The sequence below is a fragment of the Bos taurus genome, chromosome 13 (assembly GCF_002263795.3).
Source record: "Bos taurus isolate L1 Dominette 01449 registration number 42190680 breed Hereford chromosome 13, ARS-UCD2.0, whole genome shotgun sequence".
Classification (NCBI taxonomy): domain Eukaryota; kingdom Metazoa; phylum Chordata; class Mammalia; order Artiodactyla; family Bovidae; genus Bos; species Bos taurus.
Window position 1 is genome coordinate 54077426 of NC_037340.1, and position 12106 is coordinate 54089531.

At 58.4% G+C, this 12106-nt stretch overlaps 1 protein-coding gene across 2 annotated transcripts; it reads left to right on the forward strand.

Annotated features, from left to right (window-relative positions):
- The first annotated feature begins 2052 nt into the window (after nucleotides 1-2052).
- STMN3 (stathmin 3) lies at nucleotides 2053-11804 on the forward strand. 2 transcript variants are annotated; one of them, NM_001083666.1, is given in 5 exon segments: nucleotides 2053-2133; nucleotides 7465-7560; nucleotides 7820-7995; nucleotides 9124-9315; nucleotides 9889-11804. In NM_001083666.1, coding segments are annotated over 5 exon segments (543 nt in total). In that variant the 5' UTR covers nucleotides 2053-2114; the 3' UTR covers nucleotides 9949-11804.
- Nucleotides 11805-12106: the final 302 nt, after the last annotated feature.

A 12106-nucleotide genomic window follows, 5' to 3' on the forward strand; every position in this document is an offset into this window, starting at 1 on the left:
ACCCCAGTATGCCCCGGAAAGCGCCAGGAAGAAATTGACGGTGCAGTGGCAGCCGCAGTACTCTGGCCAGGCTGATTTTAGAGGGTCCCGTGGGCCGCTTAATGTCCAGAGGTTTTCCTGCTGGTAGCACGTTAATGCCTCATGTGTGTTTAGGCTCTTGGTCTGAAATCATGCTTGGGAAGCCCCTGGCACACGCTGGCATCCACCCATATCCACCTGTTCCAGTAAGAGAATGGCAAAGTGTCTATCTCAGCAGGGAGTTTGGAGAAGATGAGGAGACCTGGCACACACTTGCTGGATGTTTACCTGGCACACTTTCCAGTGCCATCTATGCAGGAGTTAACATGTTTGTCCATCCGGCAAACCATCCCTGAGATAAGTGCGTCTATGATCCACTCCTTACAGGTGAGGAAAAGAAGCACACTGTTGGCAGTGGTTAGTAGATTTCCCAAAGTGAAAGTGTTAGTCGCTGAGTTGTGTCCAACTCTTTGTGACCCCATGGACTATAGCCTGCCAGGCTCCTCTGTCCATGGGTTTTCCAGGCAAGAATACTGGAGTGGGTAGCCGTTCCCTTCTCCAGGAGATCTTCCCAACCCAGGAATCAAACCCAGGTCTCCTGCGCTGCTGGCAGATTCTTTACTGTGTGAGCCACCAGGTGAAAAGATGGCAGCAAGTCCCAGAGCTGGGAGTCTTACCCTTACCCTCCACACCCCCCACCCTCTAAGAGTAGTGGCATTTTCTCCCACAGAAGTCCAAGGAAGGGAAGTCCAGGACCCAGAGATTCAGCAAACCCTGGGCCAGAACTGGAGCTGAGGACCCTGGTCACACATTGTGCATCAGGACCACCTGCCCAGCCTTCTAAAATTATAACATGTAAGTGCTGTGGTCCTACACCCTGAGACATGAGCAGAAAGGGACATGGAGGCCACATAGCAAGCCCCAGAAGGCCGGCACAGAGATTTCAATCAAGTCAGTGAACTTGCACTGAGTGTCTGTTCTGGTAGGCTTTGTGGGACTCCCATGGTAGACCAGCCCCCATGTGGACCACAGGACAGATGGTTACCCATTATGCTCACTGAGTGTGCACATCAAGGTTCTTTGCTTTCTTCGTCTCTGCATGTTCCGGGTTTCCCCAGAGTTCTACTTCTGGCTCCAGGACTCCGTTGCTTGGGGGTCAGCCCTTTTCTTGGCCTAGTGGTTCTGTCCCTAAAATGGGAACAACACTCCATCTGCCTGACTTCCCATTCCCAAAGAGGTGATGCTTACTCCGGGAAAGGCCTTCCCTTTGAGGGTATCAACCAGAACTCTGAGTCTGAGGAGGAAGCAGGCAGGACACCACTCACCAAATTTGCACACTTCTCCTACACCACTGGGGATTACACCATTATCTCATCTCACATCTGAGAAATGGAGGCCCAGAGAGGTCAGAAACTTGCCTTCAATCACACAGCAAATAGATGTCAGAGTGGGTATTAGATCCTGTCTCTGTCTTCCTCCAAAGCTTTGTTCTAGGCCTTTGCACGTTGATTTACCCTCTTCTCTGCCTCGAGTTGCTCATCCTCTGGGAGGCCCCTGGAGGCCTTCCAGACCAGCCCCCACCCACACCATCCATGATTTGCTTTCCCTCAGCACAAGCCTGGGCACAAAAAAGGCACCTCCCAGCCTTCACTGGCCTCAGAAGAGCTCTGCAACCCCACCCTGACGTTGAGGCCTGCCCCCTCCTCCTGCACAGCCCCTGGGGAATTGAGTGCTGTCTCCACCAGCCCCCTGAAAGTGTACAAAGCCAAGTTGGGGCAGCGGGTCCTAACAGTGAGCGGTGGGAGGATGGGCCTCTGGCTGCAGCGCAGGGCTCTGCATCCCAGGCAGATCTCAGCCCCTCCCATTGTCCCCTCCCATCACCCCCTCCCTCCGACGGCTGCAGCCCAAGCCACAGCCGGGCGCTTTCTCTCTCTCTCCCTCTCTCTTTCTTTCTCTCTCCCTCCCTCTGCCCTGCGCTCCCGCCTCCCGCCCTCCCTAGCTCCCTCCCCTCCTCGACACTGCAGCATTCGCCGACTGCAGCTCCAGCCGCCGCCCGCGCCTCTCCCGCCTCCCGCAACCCCGCCGCCGCCAGCACCATGGCCAGCACCATCTCCGGTAGGCACCCGGGACTCCGGCGTCCTGGGGCAGCAGGTCTGAGCACAGACTATTGTCTGGCCTCGCCTACTGCTGGGCGGGATGTGGAGTATTTTCCCATCTCGGACCCTGCGCCCTGAAAGGGAGCGGGCAAGCTCCGGGTGGAACCTGCAGGAGACAGGGTTGGGGACCAGGGGATGGGGAGACCCGATGCCCATAGGGCAGGGATTGCGGTGCCAGCCTAGCGGGCTTGGGCCGCGGGGTAGGGACCACGCTCGGGGTGGGGGCGTCGGCCTGGGGGTTCCGTTGCCCCTTCGTGCGCCGCTGTGCCAGGCCGGGCGCGACTGCCGTACCACAGGGTGGCTCCGAGAATCTGGGTGGGCGCGCTCGAGGGGTGCAGGCATGGTCTTGGGAGGCGTCCGGCGACCGCAGACCCTGGTGGAACTACGCCTTCACGGGGGTCGGAGGGAGGAGCACAGGACCCTTTGCAGGAGTCCCAGCCCGGGGCCGGCGCGGCCTGGACCCTCCCTGCGCCAACGGAGCGGCCGGGGGACTGGAGGGGACGCTGCGAGAAGACGGGGGAAGGAAACCTGAGCAAAGCCGCGCCCGCATTTCGCCTCGCTGCCCCCTCCCCTCGCCGCTGAGGGTTCGAGACCACCCTCTGTGACAAGGTGCCACCCACCCCGGTCGAAAAAGCCACCGCCCTTTATACTGCGGGTTCCGGTGAGGATGGGAGTCTGCCCCTCCTTCCCTTCCCTGCCGCCCCGCCCCCCCCAGCTGCAGACCCACCGCCCTCAAGGGCAACGACCCCCCTCCTCCCCCGCCCGCAGCAGGCCCGAGGATCTCGCGGAGGAGCGGGCACTGGACAAGGCGGGAAACGCGTGGCAAATACTGGACGCGAGGGTGCTGCCCGGCAACCCCCGGCGCAAGGACGCGAGGGTCACGTTCCCTAGAAACGCTCTGCCCAGTCTAGTCTCCCCAAAACCAGTTTCATCTTTGCACTCGGTGCCGGAGATGGCTGGGTGGAGTGGCTCCCACTTCCACCCGGTCACCCTGCCCATTCTTCCCTCTCCCCTGGGCACCAGTCTCTTCAATCCCCCCTCCCCAGCTAACTAGACTCTCGGGAGCACCCGCTTAGGCCGGAAGCGCCAGAGCTCCGCCCACCCACGTGTGCACCGCGCTGACCCCGCCCCTGAGGGCGGGTGGTTCTGGCCCCTGGTGACTTCTGCAGGAGCGTGGGAAGAGACCACGGGCGTCATTAACTACACCCCTCCCCAACCTTCTTGGGGGGGTCTTGTCCATCTGGACTTCATCCACCCCCTGCCCTCTCCCTGTCATCCCCAGAGACACTGGGCAAATGAAGGTGGCCAGTGCTGCCCCAGTCCCACCCTGGGGTGGAGCTGAGTGGCCTCATTCACCGCCTGTGCTGAGCTGGGGGACATGGGCAACCACTCCTAGGGAGCATTTATCAGCTTTTCACCCTGTTGGTAAAAACACTGCTCAACAGGCCTCCTTCTCATCCTTCGGACTTGAGCAGAGTTAGGTTAGGTGGGGAGGGACGAAGAGGAAGCCTTACCCTCGATGGCCATCAGGGCTGGGTCCAGATCCTCCAACCTCAGACCCTATGGCACCACACCCTCTTCTTGGCCAGTCTTTGGGGCACTGCTCACTCACACTCGTTCTCAGGATTTTTCTGGGTGTCCAAGTTACCACTGGTGTCCAGAAGGAGACCATGGGTACAATTGGTCAGTTTTGTCCAGCTTGGCCATGACTTCAAAGATGTGGTGCAGTGCCCACTTGAGAAGTGCCCTGGCTGACGTCACATGGGGCCGAGCCTTTCCTGTTCTGTCATCAGTGCTGCCCTCTGTAGAGTGTGGGCACATGTACAGGTGCCTGTGCTCACCACAGCTTCTCCCAGCAAAATTTGGTAGGAGGGAGGTCTGGCCCAGAAGTGGCTACATGACACTACCAATAACTGTGGCCAAAGTGAACCAGCTATGGAGTCCTTCTGAAAACATATCTCTGACTGGAGCAGGCTTCCATGCCTCAGTGGCCTTCCAGGGTCACCTCCACCCTGGGCTGCGCTTCCTGGAGGCTGCACTCTGAGGACACCACCTCTTGGTGTCCTTCCCTAGTGCTCAGCTCTTCAGGCACATTTGCAGACTTGTTCATATTCATCCCCTTATGCAACTCTGGCAAGCTATGAGGATTTGCACCTGCTACCTAGCCTTTCAGAGGCTCAATTTCCCCATCTGGCTGGCAGTAATAGTGCCAGCACCTCCCCTAGGCTTGTTCTAAGGGTTGAATGAGCTATTTTGGGAAACAGTGCTTGGGCTTGGGCCTGCCAGGAGGTGAGTGCCCAGTCCATGCCAGGCAATGTGACGGTTGTAGCCACATTTCCCAGGAAAAGGTGAATGCTGCTGGCAATTCCTGCCATGTTGGACTCCCGACTCTGACTAGTGAGAGAGGGACAGACTGGGTACAACCTGCCATGTTGGGCTCCCGACTCTGACTAGCAAGAGAGGGACAGTCTGAGTGGCAACAAGCTCCATCTGTCAAGAGGCAGCAAGCAGCAGCCTCCAAGGCCCTTCTAGGGGTGAGTGAGAATCTATGATGGGCTCACTTCCCTCCTAGTTCTGGAAGACCTTCCCACCCCTCCATGAGGCTCCCAAGAGGAAAGTTCAGAGGCCTGGGCTCCTGACAAGCTCCCATCTTGGCATGCTGTGTGACTCTGGGAGGGCCACTTGCCCTCTCTGAGCCTTCTTCACCTCTGTAGAAATGAGGTTGATGAGGGTGTCTGCCTGTGGTGGCTGGTCTTGAGAGTCAGTTGGGAGGAAGGGTGTGGCATGCCCACCCCAGGCCCCTTGGACGACTATTACTGTTATCACGCTGCTGCTATACGCTGACCCAGTGCCTTCTAACTCTTGCTTGTCTGGGATATCATCATCCAAAAGGCTAATATGCATTTTTGCATGTTTAACATTTAATATGGGTCAGGGGGTGGCTGAAAGCAATCCAGTTCATAGTAGAGACTTTTTAAATGACCTTCTGAAGTCAATGATAGGGAAGGAAGAGAGGGTCTTATGAAGAGAGAAAAGGAAGAGTGTTCCTGCTGCAGGGGTTTCCTGGTTGGAGCTACATCTGTGGAGAGGCCTGGCCCTCCGTCCACTCTCCCCTCTGTAATGAGAGGAACTTGAAGCCTCTCTCCCATCTTGCACATGACTAGGCTCAGTCTTGATCTCCAGCCTGGGTGCAAGCTTCCCCCACTGGTGTTCTCTCCAATTTACTCGTTCCCCAACTGCCATGCAGTCCCTCCCACCACCAGCAGCCAGACACACAAGTCCTCTCTTGGGGAGCATCCCTTCCACTGGGCTGTTACTTTTCAACTTTTTATTTATTTATGGCTTTCTGGGTCTCTGTTGCTGTGTGCAGGCTTTCTCTAGTTGCAGCGGGTGGGGGCTACTCTCTAGCTGCAGTGCACAGACTTCTCACTGTGGTGGCTTCTCTTGTTGCAGAGCATAGGCTCAAGGCGCACAGGCTTAGTTGTTCTGAGGCATGTGGACTCATCCCAGACCAGGGATCAAACCAGCATCCCCCCGGACTGGCAGGCAGATTCTTATTCACTGTACCACCAGGGAAGTCCTAAAGTTAACTTTTTAATGACATAAGTAATAGACAACTAGATTCTGTTTCTGAAAAAGCAAAATTGATAAGTCAGGCCAAAATCACCTTTGAGACCTGCCTCTACCTGGCCATCCTTCTCAGCCTCCTGAGCCAATGACCAAGTCACGTGTCTCTGCCGTTTCCCCTCTGAGACCCCCAAAGGCCCTCCCTGCTGCTTGCCCAGGATTCCTTTGTGCTCCTTTCAAGGCTCCTTGGGCTCTCTCCAGAAGGGTCTGGGTCATCAGGATGTTTCGATCCAATACCATCATTCTGTGCACTGGCTGGTGGAAGACCCTGCTCACAGCATACTGTTACCTGAGACAGGGGCTGGTCACTCCTGTCCTGAGTCCTATTTCTATTCCAACACTTTCCCCAATTTTATGTTAATTCAATTTTAAAACACTATCTTGTATGAAATTTGATCAGAAAGTTTTCTGTCCAAACTGTTTGCCACATGGAAGGCTGCTGTGGGTAGCAATGCATGCTCTCTCTCTCTTGAGAGCCAGAGTCCTTCTCCTTGGAATGTCTCTTTGGAGACCCCTAATAGCTTCTCCAGCCAGGGAGGAAGGTCTGGGGGTCTGAGGCCCCTAGTCTTTGGGACCTAGTATGGGGTTGGAAAGAACACACACTACCTGGGTTGACATGGAGAAGCTCTGAACAAATCACCCCAGCTATCTGGGCCCACTTTTGATTGAATGGGGGCGGGGTGACAGTATGGCTTACAGGATTGTTGAGAACCAGTGGGTGAGGCATCAAACCCATGTGTCTACTTTGGGGCCTGGTTTGTGTGAAGAGACCACGAACAGCCCAGTTATTTTCACTCTGAGAGCGGTCATCTCCCCTTCTCTGACAGGGCCCAGGGCCTGAGCAGGCTTACCTCCTTTTCTGGTTGGGTACTGTGGATATTGGCTGGGGGCACTCGCCCTGCAAGGGTAGAGGGAGGGGTGTGGTGCTGAACGGACAGCTCCCTTCACTCTGGCTTTGAGAGGCACCGGTGTGTGTCTAGTGAGAACCAGGTTTCATCCCAGGGTGGCAGCACTACATGGCAGGTGCGGGGACAAGAGGGTCTAAGGGCCTCACCTAAGTGTACAGCCCAAGAAAATGCTGCCTGCAGAAGCTCTACATCTGTGCTGGCCCAGTCATGAGTGTGGTGGTCAACCTCTCTACCAACTGGGCAAGTATTCATGAGAGGGAAAGGTGAGGAAGGAAGAAGTCCAGGGAGGGGCAGAGGGAGGTGAGAGTCAGGAAGATACACAGTGACAAAGAATCAGCGAGATGCAAAGATACAGCGAGAGGTGGGGACAGATGGAGAGCCAAAAAGACAAAAGGAAGCAGAGACACAGATAGATAGAGGCAGGGGAGACAGACAGAAATGCCAAAAAAGAGAAAAGGAGGGAGAGGGAGACAAAGACATGGGGGTTGAGGTGCAGGGACTCAGAGACAGAACAATGCAGGGCACCCACAAGGAGGCGTGCCCAGGGGAAGACAACTAACATCCAGGAGGGAGGAAGGGATGCACAGTCAGAGATGTGGGACACAAAAGAGCATGATCCATGTGTTCCCAGAGAGGCACCTTAAGGGAGTGATGGGGGCAGAGCGGGGGGGGCGGGGGGGGGGCCTGGGCTGCCAGGGAGGTGGGGCCAGAGAAGCGATGGGCTGCGCTCGCTCAGCCTGGCCTCATGCCCACAGCATACAAGGAGAAGATGAAGGAACTGTCGGTGCTGTCGCTCATCTGCTCCTGCTTCTACTCACAGCCGCACCCCAACACCGTCTACCAGTATGGGGGTGAGTGCCTGGCCCTTGACCTCCCACTGCCTGCTGCCACCTGACCTCACTGCCCCCCTCCCATGGCATCTGTGAACCCTGCTGGTTGATTGGCTTCTGGAGAAGGGTCCCTGGGGGAGGGGCCGGTCCTGGGGGCCCTGTCCTGGAGTCCCACATGAGAAGCCTCACCCCTTCTCTCAGCTCTTGACTTGGATGTGTGCTCAGCCTCCCCGCTCCTCGCCCAGCCCTCCTGAAGCCCCCACCTGCTCTTGCCCTGCAGACATGGAGGTGAAACAGCTGGACAAGAGGGCCTCCGGCCAGAGCTTTGAGGTCATCCTCAAGTCCCCTTCCGACCTGTCCCCGGAGAGTCCCATGCTCTCCTCCCCCCCCAAGAGGAAGGACACCTCCCTGGAAGAGCTGCAGAAGCGGCTGGAGGCAGCTGAGGAGCGGAGGAAGGTCAGGAGCCGCCCCTCTGGGTCCTGATGAAGATGGTCAGGGGGACTTGTAGCCACAGACAGAGTCCCCAAGGAGCAGGGTTCTCCAAGCATCTGCTGGGCTTTGGGCCTGTAGCAGAGAGAGTCTCATATCCCTGGACTACCCTCTGAGCCATCAGAATGAAACGGGGGAGGGAGGAAGGATTCCTGGGTGGCAGCCACTGGAAGAGGGGTGTCATTGTTGGGAGGGGTGCCCTCGGCCATACTGGCCAGATGGGAAGATCAGGAGGTAGCCCCAGGCAGGGTGCTGGGAGAGGAGCCTGGGTAGGCAGACTCCTGAGCAGGGGAGCTCAGGGTGCCCCTGGTAGAAGCAGGCCCCTCCTCCCCTTCTCACACCAGACTGTCTCAGACTGAAACACACAGAAAACCCTATGCTGTCAGGAGTGCTGTCCTGATGCTCAAGCCTGCTGGGCAGGGGCAGCAGCTCTATCCACCCCCTTACAGCAGGGCTGGTGAGACCTAGAGGCCCAGGCTTCTCAGTGTTACCCAATAGTGACCAGCTCCTGGGTGGCGCCCGGCAGCCTTCTGAAGGAGGCTGAGGGAGGCTGTTACCTCTGGGGCTCTTGGGTCTCCCCTTGGGACCGCCAGCAGCGCCACTCTTCTCATTCTGACTCTTCCCTTCCCCAGCGGCCCTGAGGGGCCCTCCACCGCCCCCAGCCCCTCAGGGAGCTCAGAACCTGGTGTGTATTAAGCACCTACTTTGTGCTCAGCGGGCAGACCTTTGAAGAAGAGACAAGGGAAAGCTCAGTAACAGCCCACAAACTTAGAGCTTCTTCCGCTCCTCCAATATTCTTTAGGGCAGCCCGGACTCTGGAGTGGGATGGAGAGGGGGCGCCCGGAGTCCAGCGGGGAAGGGGCAGCTCTGCGGCCGAGGGTGGACAGGAAGGGCTTGTCTGGGGATGAGATGGTCACCCTAGCCTACGGCAGGACAGTGTAGGCCTGAGCTCTCACCGAGGACGAGTCCGGTGGGCTCGGGCTGAGCGGCGGGTCCCTGACAGCAGCGCGGAGAGCTGGGGGGTATGCCTGGAGGGGTGGGCCCGGCCGCCCCTCACGCTCGCCTGCCCGGCACCACCACCTCCTTGCCGCGCAGACGCAGGAGGCGCAGGTGCTGAAGCAGCTGGCGGAGCGGCGCGAGCACGAACGCGAGGTGTTGCACAAGGCGCTGGAGGAGAACAACAACTTCAGCCGTCTGGCCGAGGAGAAGCTCAACTACAAGATGGAGCTCAGCAAGGAGATTCGCGAGGCGCACCTGGCGGCGCTGCGTGAGCGGCTGCGCGAGAAGGTGCGCGCGCGGGCCAGGCCCGAGCAGGGGGCGGGGCCAAAGGCGGGTGGATCCGAGCAGGGGGCGGGGCCCGAAGCTGGGGTCCCCAGATGTTTCTTTCGGCGGTGCCTGCCCACTGCACCACTAGCACTCCCACAGTCCGGCCTCCCCATGACTCCCTGTCCTGCTGTAGCCGGCTAGGGTGAGGGGAACTCCTGCCCCGGCCGGAGCCCCCTCCCTGCGAGTGGGACTGGGTTAGTGCCAGGGAGGCCCGCAGCCTGCACACCCGGGAAATCCCTTGAGCCACAACGCTCTGGTCTGGACACAACCCCAGACTCACTGAGGGCCAGCCACACTTTCAGTCGGTTTCTCAGGCCTCTCCCTGCCCTCTGTTGCTCCTGGTCGCTAAGCGTGTCCTCATTGGTCGCATCTGCAGCACCTCGAACCGAACCAATCTAGGGAGGAAAAGACCCTAGGGTCCCCAAGCCGGGAGCGGGGGCGAGGGCAGTACACGCAGAGCCCAGGAGGACTGGGAGGGGCAGGACCCAGTCCCTCCCGGCTGCAGGGCCCCGCCCACTCCGCCTGTCCTGGCAGGAGCTGCACGCGGCCGAGGTGCGCAGGAACAAGGAGCAGCGCGAGGAGATGTCCGGCTAAGGGGCCTTCTGGACTCCGCAACGCCTGGATCCCGAGATGAGACAGGAACACATCTGGGTTTCAGTTTTGTTTTGTTCGACTTTGTCTAGATGCAACTTTTGCTCCCGCTCCTCCCTCCTCTCCTGCCCTCCCAGCTTCAGCTTCTCTTTCCGCACTCCAAGCTGTCTGGTCCTTGTGGCAAGGCTTTGACCACAGGCTCTCTCTGGAGGAGCCCCCAGGGAGTGGCACACGGTCCCTCAGTTCAGGCCCAAGCTGGGCGGTGGCTGGGTCCCCTCTTGGCAAACCTCTTAGCAGACGTGGTGGCGACCTCAATAAAGCCAGTGATGGTGACAGGAACACTCGGGTCCTTATGAGCACCTTGTCACTTAGGGCACGTCCTCTGAGCCAGCTCTGCCAGCACGTAGAGGCACCACCACCTGCACGTCCTCCCCTGGAAGAGGGGCTGGGCACACAGGAGGGGGCAGATGAAGAAAGACTTGAACGGAGAAGGACTCTGGGCAGTGAGGGGCAGGTATCCAGTCACTGGCCAGCCTTGGGAGCTGCGTGTGCGGCAGTGCTTTCTGGAACTGGTGGGTAGGAGCTGCAGGGTGCTGTAATGTGGTGGCACAGGGGTCCCCAGAGACCCCTTTGCCTGAGCTTGGCACCCTTGGCTGTCCTGGGAGCCTTCAGTCATTGCGCTTGGCTGGAGAGGTCACGGGGTGTGGTTTGGCCAGAGTCTTTAGGAGAGTGGGCCATCTCCACCGGGATCGTGAGCAAACTGCTGTGGTCTAGAGGGCTGTGAGCAGCATGGCCACCCCTGCCAGCCCCTCCTCCCAGAAGGGCCTTCTTCTCTCTGGCACAGCATCTCTGTTGGGACAGCCGGCCTCCCACTGTCCCTCCTCTCCTTCTCCAGGCTTTGTAGGCAGCCTTGGAAGACCTGTCTGTAGAGCCCTTTAGAGTCCTGGCTCCTTCCTGTGTGCCCTCTTCTTTGTTTAAAAGATGCCCCTATCTGTTTCCAGCCACAGAGCTTTCATGTGGCCAGGTGTGGGAGGGTGGCAACCCCAATTGCCCCTCTGGGAGCCCTAAGTAGATATTAGGGGATAGAGGACCAGTGCCTGAAAGTTCAGATGTTGGAGGGTAAGGGTCAGGGTTCCTCAAGCTGCCTCCCCACCTACCCCATCCTTCCATTTCTGGCTGATGGCACCCTCTGGCTAGCCTGCAGATTGGAGGCCTGACTCTAGGCCTCTCCTGCCAAGACCCTCCTTGGCTGGGTTCCTCCCCCTCCCTCAGCCTGGGGAGAACTCCAGACCCCCCGGTGCTGGCCTTTGATGACATGGCAGCAGCCTCCCTTTCTCCACGCAGCCCCAGCCCCATGGTTGAATGCTTGAGGGCCACGTCCCTGCTGGCCAGCCACTTGGTGGAAAGTGTGAGGGGTTTCTCACAGGAAGGGCCCAGAGCCAGTGCCACAGAGACCAGATGGCAGCCCTCAGTGCCCCTGGCTTCCATTCCACAGAAACCTACAGTGTCACCGCTGGTGGCCTCCCAGAGCCAAGCCAGAGAGCACAGGCAGGTAGTGACTTCTGCAGTGGGCTTTAGGAAAGTTGGGACCTGTGCTCACCCCTCTGTCCCCACCAAGACAGCCCTGGAGGGAGTGACAAGCAGGATTGGAACCCGCCAGGTTGGGACCCACCAGTGCCCACAGGCGGCTTCTGTGGACTCAGAAAGGGGAGCGGAAAGAGGACCGAGGGTGGGATTTCTCTGAGCCACGGCAGGTCTCTCATAGCAGAAGCCCTAGTGTCATACACACCCATCTCATCCACGTAGTGAAAGTGAACTTAAAAACGAACAATTAAAAAAAAACCTGTGTGTTTAAGAAATGGTTGCGCTGTCCCAGTGTGTCCTGCAGCTGTGGGGTTGCTCGCTGCCTGTGCATCAGTGAGAAAGCCAGCTCTCCTCCTGGAAACCCCAACCTTGAGTATTATCACAACTGTGAGTCGTTCTTGTGACAATGGCAATTTTAAGAAAGAGGCACAGAAACAGCACACAAGCCCACTTTCACCTCTGGAGACCCAGGAGTTGGTGGAGGCGGAGGGAGGAGGCTGCCCTGGCTCCCCCAGGGCTGAGTCTTCCTGCGGGCCAGGCTCTCAGGTTGCCGGCGTGGGGTCTGAGTTGCCTTCTC

What these genes read in the sequence shown, in the direction of transcription:
- STMN3 (XM_025000494.2), top strand. Translation starts at nt 6,877, where the DNA reads ATGCTGCCTGCAGAAGCTCTACATCTGTGCTGGCCCAGTCATGAGTGT. An exon ending in CAGCTGAGGAGCGGAGGAAG is followed by an intron (nt 7,996 to 9,123) that starts GTCAGGAGCCGC and finishes CTTGCCGCGCAG; the next exon opens with ACGCAGGAGGCGCAGGTGCT. An exon ending in GTGAGCGGCTGCGCGAGAAG is followed by an intron (nt 9,316 to 9,888) that starts GTGCGCGCGCGG and finishes CTGTCCTGGCAG; the next exon opens with GAGCTGCACGCGGCCGAGGT.